This window comes from Somniosus microcephalus, chromosome 7 (assembly GCF_052327205.1).
Source record: "Somniosus microcephalus isolate GS21.2 chromosome 7, FLI_Smic_1.0, whole genome shotgun sequence".
Taxonomy (NCBI): Eukaryota; Metazoa; Chordata; class Chondrichthyes; order Squaliformes; family Somniosidae; genus Somniosus; species Somniosus microcephalus.
In genome coordinates, this window is record NC_140993.1 from 229,574,647 (window position 1) to 229,591,924 (window position 17,278).

Below are 17,278 nucleotides of genomic sequence, written 5' to 3' on the forward strand. Positions count from 1 at the left end.
TTTGCAAAATAAGTGACGTGCTGGTACATTTCCTTCAAAAGATAAGGGCCTAGAAATTCACTGGCGCCCCATTTGGGGCACCAGCCTCGCCAGGGCGCCGGAAGTAGCGCCCCGGAAGACGTCACGGCCGCCCACCGCAAATTCAGTTTGCGCGCCCCAGAGGGAAGTGCGGCGCTACTCGAGGCGCCCCGCATCCCTCTTGGGGCGCTGCAACTGAAGTTCGCAGCGCAACGTGCCGCAGCGCCACGCACTGCGGCACGGCGCGCTGCGGTACTGCAGGCCTTCCTCCTCTTCTTAAAGGGGAGGGGCCTGCTGCAGCGCGCTCAAATAGCGCACGTGCCAGCAGAAGAGCCCGGCACCGAGGAGAAGTGCCGGGCTCTTGGGACACAGCCGGCACTCTGCGGGGGTGGGGGGGGCTCATGAGGCCGGGGACGGCGGCGCGGAGAGGTGCTGGCAGGCGGCCAGCAAAAAAAATGGCCGCCCCGCACCTCAGCACCTCTACCGCCACAGGTAGGCCCCCCTGAACCGGTCGCAAATTGCGACCAGCATTAAAGCAGGGGGCGCTACCAAATTTTGCGATCGGGGCAGTAGCGGGGCGCTGCGCACACCGATGATGTCATTGGTAGCAGCGCAGCGCTAACGGCTAGCGCCGCCTTTAGCATCCCGCTAAATTTAGCGGGAGGCGTGGCCAGTGGTGCAAAACCCACTAAGTGCCCTCTTTGGGCGCTAATGGGTGGCGCAGCCCACTGAATTTCTAGGCCAAGATCTTGAAAATTCTGTGAGAACCTCAACAACCCTGCAGATGTGAAAAACAATGACTCTCTCCAGTCCTTGGAGTCTGGCCTTGGTGAACTAAGTGTCAAAACAGATAGAGGGAGAGAGGGGAAAACAACAATACCCACAGTTTGGGACATGAATGCCGAGGGCCAGTTGCCAAGTTTTGGGTTATAAGTGTGTGGTAAACCACTGTTTGTATTCCTGTTTGTCCTGTTTGTATTCCACTGTGTACATGCCTGGACATGCCTCGGCTGACTCCTCCCACAGGTCCTAGTATAAAGGTGACTGCTCCCCAGCCCTTAGTATCATGGACCGGTCGACCACGCGAGGCAGACCTCCATTCTGTTGTTAATAAAAGCCTTTGGTTACTCTTCTAACTCTCAGTCTTTTATGAGTAATTGATAGCGCATCAATTTTATTAACAACATTTTATAATGGAGAAGATCCTCACACCAGCATGCCTGGACTTAGATCATCGGGAGGCGGACTCATCCACCAAGTTTACTCACTGGCTTAAGTGTTTCGAAAAATTCCTGACCGCCTCCGAAGCAATCAAATCGGACGAGGACAAACTGGATGTCCTGACCTCCAAAGTGAACCACCGAGTGTACTCGGTCATCCAAGACGCGACCTCGTACGCGGACTGTTCTGCCCTCGCAACGCGCTTCTATGCAGAGCTAGACAGATAGCGAACAACTCGATATCTTCCAATAAAATCACAAGGCTTGACTTTTCTTGTAACGCTTTACTGAACGATTCTAATTGTAAAACTGAAATACAACACAGAAATGGAAGCACACATTAGTATACAGGCGCATAACTGATATGTATACGCAGATTTAGGTACGCCTGAGCAACACAGTACATTTAGTAAACTGGGAGGCATTCTCTTTAAATTAGCCCTGTACATAGTGTATGAAAATACAGCTACTAGTTAATCAGCTAGGCAGAGAAAAGTTACAACTAAACATTTTCTACAACATACAGTGCACATTAATCATCCATAGCATTCTAAAATACTTACAGACAAACAATTTCCAAGACTCAAGCATGGGGACAATACAACTGCCCAGAGCCTGCGCTGCTGTAGGAGCACCGTGGTGTAGGTCTGTGTCCCAGCGAGGGCTCCACGAGGACTACGTAGCAGTCCTGTGGGGAGCGTGGTGACCTCATCACGCTCGGTAGCGTTGTCCGCGCTTGGGGCGTCACGTGATGCGCGTGGTCGCGTTTCTGGCCGTGGAGGCCGAAGTCGGGAGCGGGAGCTGGAGGCCAGGCTGAGCCGATGCTTGCCGCGGGAGCGGAAGATCGCGTCGCTCCCGGCGGCTGGTAGATGCGGCCAAAGACGCTAGGCCGGGCTGTGCCGGCAGCCTTTCTGGAAGGCCGAGTCGGGCCGGCAGCCGCCTCACGCACGTCACGTCGTACGTGCCGTGACGTCAGCACGCTACGTTGTACGTGACGTGACGTCAGCACGCTAAGGCGCGTCTTAAAGGGGCAATGGCCCTAAAAGGTAAGTTAAAGGGGCAACGGCCCCAACAGGTAGGTTATACATATATAAGTAAGTTAAATACATACAGTGAGGTTAAGTTAGAGGGAGAGGCAGCACACTCCCCGCTTGGTACAATTCCATTGTACCACTACAGATACAAAATAAACCTGAAGAAAACGTCCTTTGGCTGCAACATACTCAGAGTTCGTTCTCTAGGTTACTTCAGAAAGGAGGATCTCTGAGACTGGCCTCAGAAACACTTTGATAGGCCCCTCCTTGACAATCTTCACCTCCACCTTGCGGACCCTCTTGTCCCTGGTCGGCAGAGTTTTGACAACCAGGCCCACTGGCCATTCATTTCTGCGTGCTTGGCTATCTTTCAGCAAGACAACGTCTCTCACTTTGACGTTTGGCTTGTCTTCCGTCCATTTCCTACGGCTCTGTAGGGTGGACAAATACTCTCCTCTTTGCTTGGGGAATGTCTGTCCCTCTTCAAGACATTTGAATTCCTCCTTGAAGACATCATGCTGGACAGAGCGAATGATCACACCTTTGGCTTGTGATGGCTCACTTGTGCTGGATACTTCTTTAGAACATTTCCATCCTTTGCGTTCTATGTTGTCCGAATTCCCCTTGAAGGATGCTGCTACATGAATGAGTCGGGCTGTGGTTCGGCAGAGTGTTCTCCAGCTTGAGAATCGCTCGAAGCTTTGTGAGCCCAACTGAGATTCTGAGGCTTTGGTGACCAGGGTCGTAACTTCAGGCCGAATCTCGGTATCAGCTTCAGGCTCCACAAGGGTGAAGGGATTGGACTCAGGAGTCTCCTCTGTGTTGACATTAGACAGGAAAGAGGGGCCCGAGAACCAACTGCTTTGCTGTAGGTGTGCTGCTGGTATAGACCTGGTAGCATGGTCTGCAGGGTTCAGGTCCGTGGGGACATAGCACCACTGGTCAGGGTGAGTGGATCGTCTGATACGAGTCACCCAGTTGGAAACATACACGTAAAACCTTCTTGTGGAGTTGTGGATGTAACCAAGTACAATCTTGCTGTCCGTGAAGAACTTGACGGCGCCCACATCGATGTCAATCTTGTCTCTGATCAACTGTAGGTTCCATTTTGCTTCTTTTTCAGGGAGGAGTGGAGCATCCCACTCACTCTGATCCGATGAGAGTTCCCGTACAAATGCTTTTCCTTGCATTGCTATGGGAGCTACGAACCCCAAAGGGTCGTACAAACTGTTGACTGTGGACAGGATGTCTCTCCGTGTGAATGGCCTTTCTTCACGGGACACCAGGAATGTGACGCTGTCTGTTTCCAGGTTCCAGGAGAGCCCCAGGCTCCGTTGAAGGGGGGGAGGATCCACTCCAAGGTGCAAATCCTTCAGATCCTTGGCACGGTCCTCTGCAGGGAAGGCTTCCATCACCTGTCCACTGTTCGATGCTACCTTGTGTAGTCTCAGGTTGGGCTCTTTCCATGACCAACAACTTTCAGGACGGCCATCTAACTCCAGAAGGCCCGAACTCAACAACTCTCGGCGGATAAGACACCCAGCGAGGTCCTGTGTACCCTGTGGCTCGGGTGAGGACTGCTTGGCTGGATTGGCCGAGTGCTGTGGAGGTCTCTGTAGGTAAGTCTTGCTTGTTTCTTCTCCTTTAAGCTCAGTGTCTCCAAAAACAGGCTGTTTGCTACTGTGTTGAGTAGCTGGTTCTGCGTTGAGATAGTTGGATGTTTCCTTGGAGAACAATTTGGAGTGTTGTTGGACACACTCACTTGTACGTTGCACTGGACTGAGGGGCTGTCCCAGAACATATGTTTCCTGGCTGGGCTCCCCGCCTTCGTTCTCCTCACCTTCTTCATAAGCTGCGGCTTTAGCTTTAGCGGCAGCGGCAGCTCTCTGGCTTTGGAGAATGTGGAGACTGGCAGCGAGGTCAGCTCTCTGCTTCATAACCCTAGCTTCTTTTTCAGCAAGGGCCAATTGAGCCTGGGCAGCTTTTGCCTTGGCACGTGCTTTGGCGGCTGCAGAAGCTGTCGATGACGACGGTCTGCTGGACTGCCGAGATGATCTAGTGGATACTTTAGAGGACTGTGCTGTCTGCTTCATCACACTAGCGTCGAGGTCAGCTCTCTGCTTCATCACACTAGCGTCGAGGTCGGCTCTCTGCTTCATAAGGTCAGCTTTCTGCTTCATCATACTAGCTTCGAGGTCGGCTCTCTGCTTCATAAGGTCAGCTTCTTTTTCAGCGAAGGACAATTGAGCCTGGGCAGCTTTTGCCTTGGCACGTGCTTTGGCGGCTGCAGAAGCTGTCGATGACGACGGTCTGCTGGACCGCCGAGATGACCTAGGGGATACTTTAGAGGGCTGTGACTTGGCATCGTTTGCTAGGAGAGGCTCATGCTTCTCGCTTGACTGGTCGACGTCCTCTAGGGTATATTGTTTTCCTGAGCGTAGACTCATGGTAGCGGAGTGGTATCTTCCTGCGCTTGAGCCCGCTGTGCTGTTGTCTTTTTACTGTTCTGCCCTCGCAACGCGCTTCTATGCAGAGCTAGACAGATAGCGAACAACTCGATATCTTCCAATAAAATCACAAGGCTTGACTTTTCTTGTAACGCTTTACTGAACGATTCTAATTGTAAAACTGAAATACAACACAGAAATGGAAGCACACATTAGTATACAGGCGCATAACTGATATGTATACGCAGATTTAGGTACGCCTGAGCAACACAGTACATTTAGTAAACTGGGAGGCATTCTCTTTAAATTAGCCCTGTACATAGTGTATGAAAATACAGCTACTAGTTAATCAGCTAGGCAGAGAAAAGTTACAACTAAACATTTTCTACAACATACAGTGCACATTAATCATCCATAGCATTCTAAAATACTTACAGACAAACAATTTCCAAGACTCAAGCATGGGGACAATACAACTGCCCAGAGCCTGCGCTGCTGTAGGAGCACCGTGGTGTAGGTCTGTGTCCCAGCGAGGGCTCCACGAGGACTACGTAGCAGTCCTGTGGGGAGCGTGATGACCTCATCACGCTCGGTAGCGTTGTCCGCGCTTGGGGCGTCACGTGATGCGCGTGGTCGCGTTTCTGGCCGTGGAGGCCGAAGTCGGGAGCGGGAGCTGGAGGCCAGGCTGAGCCGATGCTTGCCGCGGGAGCGGAAGATCGCGTCGCTCCCGGCGGCTGGTAGATGCGGCCAAAGACGCTAGGCCGGGCTGTGCCGGCAGCCTTTCTGGAAGGCCGAGTCGGGCCGGCAGCCGCCTCACGCACGTCACGTCGTACGTGCCGTGACGTCAGCACGCTACGTTGTACGTGACGTGACGTCAGCACGCTAAGGCGCGTCTTAAAGGGGCAATGGCCCTAAAAGGTAAGTTAAAGGGGCAACGGCCCCAACAGGTAGGTTATACATATATAAGTAAGTTAAATACATACAGTGAGGTTAAGTTAGAGGGAGAGGCAGCACACGGACGCTATCAAGCTCCTCAAGGACCAGTACACGCGCCCAGTGAACGAAGTGTACGCCAGGCACCTCCTGGGGAGTCGTAAACAACAACCTGGGGAATCGACCGTGGAATACCTTCAGGCACTGTCTGTGCTTGGCCGGGCCTGTGGTTGTAAGGATGTAAAGGCCGCCGTGTACACAGAGGAACTTATCCGGGACGCTTTTGTAGCGGGCCACAGATCCAATTACACCCGACAGCGACTGTTGGAGCAGAGTAACCTCGACCTCAACAAGGCCTCTGAACTCGCACTATCGTTGGATGCAGCCTACCAGGGCATGGATGCCTACTCCTCTGCACCGTGGACGCCGCGGGGAATGACAGCCTGGGACACGGTAGGACCGCCTCATAGCGCCGTGCCACCCCAGCCACACCCCAACAACGGCCCAACTACCGCAGCAGTGTCCCAAGGCCAGACAGCAGTGCCCCAAGGCCAGAAATGCTACTTCTGTGGCCAGGCAATACACCCCAGAGCGCGCTGCCCGGCGAAAAACGCGATCTGCTCGGGCTGCGGGAAGAAGGGACACTACGCTAGCGTCTGCAGGGCCAAAGCCACCCCGAACCCCAGCAGCGCCGCGTGTGGGCCATGCGGGCCGCCATCTTGGACCTCCCCGGCCATGTGCGAATCACCGGTACAGCAGCCATTTTGGACGCCTCCAGCCACATGGGGATCATGGACGCCGCCATCTTGGACGACAGCCGGGACGCAGCAGGCCCCCGACACCGCCTCATCTGATACCCGCAGTGACACACCGACCCCTACGCTGGCATCCGTTACACTGGACCAAGCGAGACCGCACCAACTGGCCAGTTCCACAATGGACATTAAGGTAAATGGTCACGATACAATCTGCCTTTTTGACTCTGGGTGCACGGAGAGCTTCATCCACCCCGACACGGTGCGGCGTTGCTCTCTCCCAGTCCTGCCTGCGCAACAGCGGATTTCTATGGCCTCCGAGTCCCAGTCGGCGGACATCGGCGGCTACTGCGTGGTGACACTCGTAGTAGACGGGACCGTGTACGATCATTTTAAACTTCTGGTCCTGCCTGACCTCTGCGCTGCCGTCCTGCTGGGGTTAGATTTTCAGTGCCACCTTAAAAGTGTTACGATGGCGTACGGTGGACCCCTACCCCCACTCACAGTCCGCAGCCAGCAGCTTCCAAACTGCCCGCCGCGCACCAGGTGCAACCTCTCCACACTCAGAGTCACCCCCCCCCAACTGTTTGCTAACCTCACCCCCGACTGTAAGCCCATCGCCACAAAGAGCAGGCGATACAGTGCCGGGGACAGGGTTTTCATTAAAACCGAAGTGGAGCGGCTCCTGAAAGAAGGGATTATTGAGGGCAGCACCAGCCCCTGGCGAGCCCAGGTTGTGGTCGTTAAGACCGGCGAGAAGCAGCGCCTGGTCATCGACTACAGCCAGACAATAAATCGCTACACCCTGCTGGACGCCTACCCACTCCCCCGTATAGCTGATATGGTCAACCAGATCGCGCAGTACCGCGTCTTCTCGACCATTGACCTGAAATCAGCATACCACCAGCTCCCCATCCGCCCTGAGGACCGCCAGTACACTGCCTTTGAGGCAAACGGCCGCCTCTATCACTTCCTTAGGGTTCCCTTTGGCGTCACCAACGGGGTCTCCGTCTTCCAAAGGGAGATGGACCGGATGGTAGATCAAAATGCGTTGCAGGCCACTTTCCCATATCTGGACAATGTGACCATCTGCGGCCGTGACTTGCAGGACCATGACGCAAACCTCGAAAAATTCCTCCGCACCGCCCAACTCCTAAACCTGACATATAACAAGGAGAAGTGCATATTCCGCACAAACCGCCTCGCCATCCTTGGCTGTGTTGTGGAACACGGAGTCATCGGCCCCGACCCCGACCGGATGCGTCCCCTTATGGAACTTCCACTGCCCCACTGCCTCAAGGCCCTGAAGAGGTGCCTAGGGTTTTTCTCCTATTACGCCCAGTGGGTCCCCTACTATGCGGACAAGGCCCGTCCGCTGATCAAGTCCACCTCTTTTCCCTTGACGGCAGAGGCCCGCTTAGCCTTCCACCGTATCAAGGAGGACATTGCCAAAGCCACCATGCACGCAGTGGACGAATCCATCCCCTTCCAGGTGGAAAGCGACGCGTCTGACTTTGCCCTGGCCGCTACCCTCAATCAGGCGGGGAGACCCGTGGCCTTCTTTTCACGAACCCTCCAAGGCCCGGAGACCAGACACTCCGCTGTTGAGAAGGAGGCCCAGGCGATTGTGGAGGCTGTGCGTCATTGGAGGCACTACCTGGCCGGAAAACGATTTACCCTGCTCACTGACCAGCGTTCAGTTGCTTTTATGTTTAACAACAAGCAGAGGGGCAAAATCAAAAATGACAAGATCTTGAGGTGGAGAATCGAACTTTCCACCTACAACTACGAGATCTTGTACCGGCCCGGGAAGCTAAATGAACCCCCGGATGCGCTATCGCGTGGCACCTGCGCCAGCGCGCAGATCGATAGACTGCGGGCCCTCCACAATGACCTCTGCCACCCGGGGGTCACCAGGTTCTTCCACTTCATCAAGGCCCACAACCTGCCTTACTCTATTGAGGAGGTCAGGACCATGACCAGGAACTGCCAAGTCTGCGCTGAGTGCAAACCGCACTTTTATAGACCAGACAGGGCCCACCTGATAAAAGCCACTCGCCCCTTCGAGCGCCTGAGCGTCGATTTTAAAGGGCCTCTCCCCTCCTCCGACCGCAATGTGTACTTCCTCAATATTATTGATGAGTACTCCCGTTTCCCGTTCGCCTTCCCCTGCCCGGACATGACCAGTGCCACGGTCATTAAATGTCTGAACAACCTCTTCACCCTGTTCGGCTTCCCCAGCTATATCCATAGCGACCGGGGCTCATCGTTTATGAGCGACGAACTCCGTCAGTACCTGCTAACTAGGGGTATTGCCACAAGCAGGACCACCAGTTACAACCCCCGGGGGAACGGACAGGTGGAAAGAGAAAATGCGACAGTTTGGAAGGCCGTCCTGCTAGCCTTAAAGTCTAGGGGCCTTCCAACCTCCCGCTGGCAGGATGTGCTCCCCGATGCGCTCCACTCTATTCGGTCACTGCTCTGCACTGCCACTAACGCCACCCCTCATGAGAAAATGTTTGTCTTCCCAAGGAAGTCCACATCGGGGACATCGCTACCGCCATGGCTGACGTCCCCAGGGCCGGTCCTACTGAGAAGACACGTGAGGAGCCATAAAACGGACCCCCTGGTCGAGAGGGTCGACCTCCTCCACGCCAACCCCCAGTATGCTTACATCGCATACCCGGACGGGCGGGAGGACACAGTCTCCATAAGAGACCTTGCACCCTCGGGGGCCGCAGTAACCCACTACCCACTACCACCCCCCCCCACGATCCGATATCCAGCCCCAGCAGACGGCAGGCCTGGGCCCCGCGACCCGCTCGACATCTACGAGGACGACACGCCTGTGCCACAGCCTACGCTGGACTCGACGCCGGAAACTTCACTACCCCTGCCGCCGCCACGCAGATCACAGCGGCAGACAAGACCTCCGGAGAGACTCCAATACACTAACTTTTAATACACTTCACCCCGCCGGACTCAATTTTAAACAAGGGGTGAATGTGGTAAACCACTGTTTGTATTCCTGTTTGTCCTGTTTGTATTCCACTGTGTACATGCCTGGACATGCCTCGGCTGACTCCTCCCACAGGTCCTAGTATAAAGGTGACTGCTCCCCAGCCCTTAGTATCATGGACCGGTCGACCACGCGAGGCAGACCTCCATTCTGTTGTTAATAAAAGCCTTTGGTTACTCTTCTAACTCTCAGTCTTTTATGAGTAATTGATAGCGCATCAAAGTGTTATTGGACACTGATATTCGGGGCTATAGTCGATGGTGACCTGGTCAGTTGCCAGTTAAAGTTAGTTATACATCTATCATCATTGAATTAACCTCTTATCTGGTGAATAGTAACGTATGTGGTTCTGCTTATAATCACCTGAGCTTAAAGTAAATGATTTTAGATGCTTGCTTGTGATAAGTACATGAATTGAGTACAGTTTATATTCTAGTAATTGCTTGTAACCTCTTGCTGATTTTTAAGTAAAAGAAGTTTCACAGATTCATTGTGTTTTGTGTTGTCTGTTCCACGAGTCTGAACTCTATAAACTGTCAGACAATCAGAACGTCTTACAGTGGCTGCTGTGCCAATGTAGCATGATATCAAAGTTTTGGCAGATCATTAAAAGATTGCAATCAGCTGTAAAGGGGCATTTCCAGAGTGTAGGAATACAAGCATATCGATGCCAGCCAACTGGCTAGTCACCTTGGGCAACGTGACCAGAACAAACTGTAGGAGGTAAGAATCAAGATGGTAAGCGCCATGCCAATTTGTTTGTATCTATGTCGAGCATTGGGCCATAATTTTCTGTAGCAGGGCATCTAACGGCATCTGCTGTTAGCTAGACTTGACCTTGTACATTTAGGATTTAACATTTTTTGCGTGGCAAGTTGCTGAAAGTGCAATCTGGTAACATCGCAGTGAGGGAAACAGTGCATCTGGGACCTGAGTGAACAGGAAAAGCAACTGTGCATCTCCTTAACCAATCAGATTGAAGGATTGAGAAATAACCAGCGCAAGGACTGAGAAGGAAGTGTAACTTAGAGTGGGTGAATTCAATGTCAAATCAGGTACAGCAAGAGAAATAAAGAGAGGGACAGAAAGACTGGATTAAGAAAGAGAGAAAAAGGGACAGAAAGGAAAAATAAAAAAAAGAATTAATTTAAATTTTGACATTTTTAAAATCTGAAGGAATTTCTGCTGCGCACTTTCAATAGTTAATTTTTGAGTGCCAGAGAGGTTGACTGGCAGTAATTAACACTTATCATGCCATTAAAAAGGTACTTAGACTGAAATGGACAAGATGTAAATTTCTGTGGCGAGTTTAGATCGTATCTACTGTGCAAGTACAGCAACCTCACGTCGTACAATGGATTTCAATGGTGAGCCAGACAGCAAGATGCCGTTTTCGCAAAGCTAACGGAGGAGCTGCGCATCGGACAGCAACTTTTGGATTTCCGTGTTTAACGGCACATCTGCCCTCGCATGGAGTTGTGGCAGTATTTGTCCATCAATAACAGTGTGTGCCATTAGCTTCACTGTTATATTGACAGCAAATTATGGGCCATGATGTCAACAGAAGCTTACCTAATCGATATTGGACCTGCTTGCATTTGGTCCAAGACATCCCATACTCTGATACTCAACTCACACCAAGTCCCGCTCACCCATCACCCCTGTGCTTGCTGACTTACATTGGCTCCCGGTTAAGCAACACCTCGATTTTAAATTTCTCATCCTTGTTTTTGAATCCTTCCATGACCTTGCCCCTCCTTATCTCTGTAATCTCCTCCAGTCCTATAATCCCCCTAGACTTCTACACTCAGACTATCCTGGCCCTTTGAACAAGCCTGATTTTAAATGCGCCACCATTGGTGGTCGCGCCTTCAGTTGCCAAGGTCCTAAGCTCTGTAACTCACTCCCTAAATCTCTCCGCCTCTCCACTTCTCTTTCTTCCTTTAAGATGCTCCTTAAAACCTACCTCTTCAACCAAGATTTTGATCATCTGCCCTAACATCTTATATAGCTAGGTGCCAATTTTTTCTTTTAATAATACTCCTGTGAAGCGCCTTGGGACGTTTTATTATGTTAAAGGTGCTATATAAATATAAGTTGTTGCTACTGCATCTATTATCCACCCACATACAAATTGAGAATCTACTTGTTGATGTAATTCTTTTCTCGACTGTTACTGCTATGCTGGTGGTTGCAATTCTTTACTAGTGGTAAAGAAACATTAAGGTACAAAATGTTAGCCCATGCATTTCCTAAATTTCCACTCCAGAGACTTGAACATGTATTCGAGGGACTGCTGGACTGTGCCACATTTTGGATGAGACGTTAAAGCAAGGCCAAGTTTGCTGACTCAGGTGAATGTAAAATATCTCATGGCACTGCTTGAAGAAGAGCCAGCGAGTTGTCCTAGCGAACAGTTATCCCTCAACCACCACCAGTAAAATAGATTACCTGGTGATGTATCTTATTAATGTTTGTGGAATCTTGCTGTGTGCAAACTGGCTGCCACGTCTCCCCAGACTACAACAGACTACCCGACCAGAGCGGACCTGCGTGGGAACACTGAGCAGCGGCGGCAGTTAAAACCGGCAGCGAGGCGAGCAGCGAGACCCGACCAAAGCTGACCTGCGTGGGAACACTGAGCAGCGGCGGCAGTTAAAACCGGCAGTGAGGCGAGCAGCGAGACCCGACCAAAGCAGACCTGCGTGGGAACACTGAGCAGTGGCGGCAGTTAAAACCGGCAGCGAGGCGAGCAGCGAGACCCGAACAGAGCGGACCTGCGTGGGAACACTGAGCAGTGGCGGCAGTTAAAACCGGCAGCGAGGCGAGCAGCGAGACCCGACCAATTCAACAGCCGGGGAGAGAGGTAAAAAGTAATCAAAGTGGTTTATAGTTACTATAAGGTCTCTCTGGTGTAGCGGGGACTGTTGGTAAACCAGTTAACTGTAGTGTAATTAGTGGGATTGATTGATTTAATTTAAATTCAATTAATTAAAGGGTAAGTCATCGCAGGGCATCCGGGCCCCGTGGTATGCTCCTCCTGCGATATGTGGGAACTCAGGGACACTTCCTGTGTCCCTGACAACTACATGTGCAGGAAGTGGATCCAGCTGCAGCTACTGACAGACCACATTGCGGCGCTGGAGCTGCGATTGGATGCATACTGGAGTGTTCACGATGCTCGGGACGTCGTGAATAGCACGTTTACAGAGTTGGACACACCGCAGGTAGAGGTTGGACAGGAAGAAAGGGAACGGGCGACCAACAGGCAGAGTACTAGGCGCAGGCAGGTAGTGCAGGAGTCCCCTGTGGCCATCCCCCTCTCCAACAGATACACCACTTTGAGTACTGTTGGGGGGGATGGCTTATCAGAGGAAGGCAGCAGCAGCCAACTTCCTGGCACCAGGGGTGGCTCTGCTGCGCAGAATGGGAGGAAAAAGAGGGGTAGAGCTATAGTAATAGGGGATTCAATTGTAAGGGGAATAGACAGGCGTTTCTGTGGCCGCAAACGAGACTCCAGGATGGTGTGTTGCCTCCCTGGTGCAAGGGTCAAGGATGTCTCCGAGCGGCTGCAGAACATCTTGGAAGGGGAGGGTGAACAGCCAGTTGTCGTGGTGCATATAGGCACCAACGATATAGGTAAAAAGTGGGATGAGGTCCTAAAAGCGGAATATAGGGAGTTAGGAGATAAATTAAAAAACAGGACCTCAAAGGTAGTAATCTCAGGATTGCTACCAGTGCCACGTGCTAGTCAGAGTAGAAATAGAAGGATACTTCAGATGAATACGTGGCTAGAGGATGGTGCCAGGGGGAGGGATTCAAGTTCCTGGGACATTGGAACCGGTTCTGGGGGAGGTGGGACCAGTTCAAACCAGATGGTTTGCACCTGGGCAGGGCTGGAACCGATGTCCTAGGGGGAGTGTTTGCTAGTGCTGTGGGGGAGGGTTTAAACTAAAATGGCAGGGGGTTGGGAACCTGAGCAGGGAGACAGAGGAAAGGGAAAAATGATAAAAGTAAAAGATAGGAAGGAGAAAAACAAAAGTGGCAGTCAGAGAAATCAACAGTTTGAATCAAATGTGGCCACAGTAAATAATAATTCTAATAGGTCTAAGAGCGTTAAAAAAACAAGCCTGAAGGCTTTGTGTCTTAATGCGAGGAGCATTTGTAATAAGGTGGATGAATTGGCTGTGCAAATAGAGGTAAACGAATACGATTTTGTTGGGATTACGGAAACGTGGCTCAAGGATGGCCAAGACTGGGAACTCAACATCCAGGGGTATTCGATATTCAGGAAAGATAGGCAAAAAGGAAAGGGAGGTGGGGTAGCATTACTCGTTAAAGAAGGGATTAACACAATTGTAATGAAGGATATTAGCTCCGATGAGGTGGAATCTGTATGGGTAGAATTGAGAAATACTAAGGGGAAAAAAACATTAGTGGGAGTGGTATATAGGCCTCCAAACAGTAAGGCGGAGGTTGGGGATTGCATTAAAAGGGAAATTAAAGAAGCGTGCAATAAGGGCACAGCAGTCATCATGGGTGACTATAATCTACATATAGATTGGGCCAACCAAATTAGTAACAATACTGCGGAGGTAGAATTCCTGGAGTGTTTACGGGATGGTTTCCTGGACCAATGGCCCAGTAATTCCTCTCCCAACGCATGAGTACGGACGGGGTACTCACGCGTGTGCCTGGAGGAATTGCCGGTTTTCAGCATGCACAGTGCATGTGGGGAAAACCGGCATTTCCTCTCCTCTGACCCAAGGGGTTAAGAGGCTGAACGCGTGCGCGCAGGAGTCTGCGCGTGCGACTTGGATTTCCTTTATTTTTAGAGAGTTGCGCATGTGTAAAGGCCTCTGGTTTTTATACATTGAAAAACCACACGTAAGTACTTAGTTTTACAGGTGAGTGGTCTATTAATACAATCTATAAAAAAAATTTCCACAGGTTTATTATTTTTAAAGAATTTACAGTAAGGTAAGTTTAGTTTTAGCCCCGATTTTTTATAAAATAATTTTTTTCAAATTTTAAAATTATTGTTTAAAATAGTTTTTTACAGTTATTTATGGTTCATTTAAGTAGTGCAATGTTTTTTTTAATTTTCTTTCAAGTTTAAGTAGTGTTTTGGGGCCAGGAGTTTTCATGAGTTTGACAGCTCTTACTGTCAAAGTAAGAAAGGGAAAATAGAATATGAGAGTAAGCTTGCTGGGAACATAAAAACTGACTGTAAAAGCTTTTATAGATATGTGAAGAGAAAAAGATTGGTGAAGTCAAGCGTAGGTCCCTTGCAGTCAGAATCAGGGGAATTTATAATGGGGAACAAAGAAATGGCAGACCAACTAAATACATATTTTGGTTCTGTCTTCACAAAGGAGGACACAAATAACCTCCCAGAGATGCCGGGGAATGTAGGGTCTGATGAAAGGGTGGAACTGAAAGAAATCAGTATTTGTAGGGAAATGGTGTTAGGAAAATTGATGGGACTGAAGGCCGATAAATCCCCAGGGCCTGATAATCTACATCCCAGGGTACTTAAGGAAGTGGCCCAAGAAATAGTAGATGCATTGCTGGTCATCTTCCAGAACTCGATAGACTCTGGAACAGTACCCATGGATTGGAGGGTAGCTAATGTTACCCCACTATTCAAAAAATGTGGTAGAGAGAAAATGGGGAATTATAGACTGGTAAGCCTAACATTGGTAGTGGGGAAAATGCTAGAGTTCATTATAAAAGATGTAATAGCAGGGCACTTGGAAAGCAGTGACTGGATCGGACAAAGTCAACATGGATTTACAAAAGGTAAATCATGCTTGACTAATCTACTGGAATTTTTTGAGGATGTAACTGGTAAAATAGATAAGGGAGAACCAGTGGGTGTGGTGTATTTGGACTTTCAGAAGGCTTTTGATAAGGTCCCGCATAAGAGATTAGCGTGCAAAATTAAGGCACATGGGATTGGGGGCAAGGTATTGACTTGGATAGAGAACTGGTTGGCGGACAGAAAGCAAAGAGTTGGAATAAACAGGTCATTTTCCGAGTGGCAGGCAGTGACTAGTGGGGTACCGCAAGGATCTGTCCTAGGACCCCAGCTGTTCACAATATATATTAATGATCTGGACGAGGGAATTGGATGTAATATCACCAAATTTGCAGATGACACAAAGCTGGGTGGGAGGGTATGCTGTGAGGAGGATGTCGTGAAACTCCAGTATGATTTGGACAAGTTGGGAGACTGGGCAGAAACATGGCAAATGCACTATAATGTGGATAAATGTGAGGTTATCCACTTTGGTGGCAAAAACAGGAAGGCAGATTATTATTTGAATGGCAATAGATTGGGAGAAGGGGAAGTGCAAAGAGACCTGGGTGTTCTTGTGCACCAGTCGCTGAAGATAAGCATGCAGGTGCAGCAGGCGGTTAAGAAGGCAAATGGTATGTTGGCCTTCGTAGCAAGAGGGTTTGAGTACAGGAACAAGGATGCCTTGCTACAGTTGTACAGGGCCTTGGTGAGACTGCACCCTGAGTATTGTGTGCAGTTTTGGTCGCCTTACCTGAGGAAGGACGTTCTTGCCATGGAAGGAGTGCAGCGAATATTCACCAGGCTGATACCTGGGATGGCAGGAATGACGTATGAGGAGAGATTGTGTCGATTGGGCTTATACACACTGGAGTTTAGAAGATTGAGAGGGGATCTCATCGAAACCTATAAAACTCTGTCAGGCCTGGACAGACTAGATGCAGGAAAGATGTTTCTGATGGCCGGGGAGTCCAGAACCAGGGGTCATAGTCTAAGGATAAGGGGTAAGCCATTTAGGACTGAAATGAGGAGGAATTTCTTCACCCAGAGAGTGGTGAACCTGTGGAATTCTCTGCCACAGAGGGCAGTGGAGGCCAGTTCATTAAATATATTCAAGAAAGAGTTGGATATATTTCTTAAGGCTAAAGGGATCAAGGGATATGGGGAGAAGGCAGGGACAGGGTACTGGATTTGGATGATCAGCCATGATCTCATTGAATGGCGGAGCAGGCTCGAAGGGCCGAATGGCCTACTCCTGCTCCTATCTTCTGTGTTTCTATGTTTCTATCTTTCAAAAGTACCTCACAGCCGTGAAGCACTTTGGGATGTCCCGAAGAAACAAAAGGCACTCAATAAATGCAAGTCTTTCTACTTACCCAGTTTCCATATTCATGTCGCATCTTTGAACCTTCTACAGCATTTATATTAAATTGTGTGCCTCTGAAAGACCACACAGCACAAATAAATCTGCTGCACACATCAAAATACCCAAAATTGCATTAGCATAACCTTCAGAAAGAAGTTTAAACTTCCTGGCACTGTGGACAGTGGCAGATTTGAAGAGATTTGAGACAGGCAGCCACACCCCTTAGTAGTCCTTGACTCATTTGGCAAACAGCCAATGGTTTTTGATTTACCAAACAGGCAAGCTGTGTTAGATTTGAAATGAAATGAAGCTCAAGTTACTGCCTCCCCATATCAATAATGATCTGTCTCCAATACTGAGATCACGTGCCACTGTTGACTTTAATAGTTTATCCTCTAGCAGTATGAAGATTTCCTTTGTGCTGCTATCAGTATGCACATCTGTGTCTCCACGAACACGAACAGGTCAGCTCAATAACATCCCATCAGATTTCATGGAACTTAACTCAAAGATACTTCTCCTCAGAGGCTGGAGTCCATTCCTTTTATAACCAGGTTTGTGGATTCACTCTCAAATGTGAATATTGGAAATGAAAGTAATGAAGTTTCAATGAGAATTTAGATCAATCGTAATCTCGCAGAAAAAGGTGAAGTACAGCTGGCCACTTTTAAAATTGAACAGCAAAG

At 49.9% G+C, this 17,278-nt stretch overlaps 1 protein-coding gene across 2 annotated transcripts; it reads right to left on the bottom strand.

The window, feature by feature from the left end:
* Positions 1-1,437: 1,437 nt before the first annotated feature.
* On the bottom strand, positions 1,438-5,686 carry LOC147115138 (uncharacterized). 2 transcript variants are annotated; one of them, XR_015079052.1, is made up of 3 exons: positions 5,155-5,686; positions 1,802-4,900; positions 1,438-1,547 (listed from the first exon to the last, which is right to left on the bottom strand). XR_015079052.1 is itself a non-coding variant. In XM_085993434.1 (2 exons), exon 2 carries the CDS (start codon positions 4,717-4,719, stop codon positions 2,476-2,478), a length of 2,244 nt encoding a protein of 747 aa, XP_085849560.1. In that variant the 5' UTR covers positions 4,720-4,900; positions 5,155-5,686; the 3' UTR covers positions 1,594-2,475. The 2 variants fall into 2 exon arrangements, 1 of the variants encoding a protein (XP_085849560.1); XM_085993434.1 differs by lacking the exon at positions 1,438-1,547 and having other exon boundaries at positions 1,594-4,900.
* Positions 5,687-17,278: the final 11,592 nt, after the last annotated feature.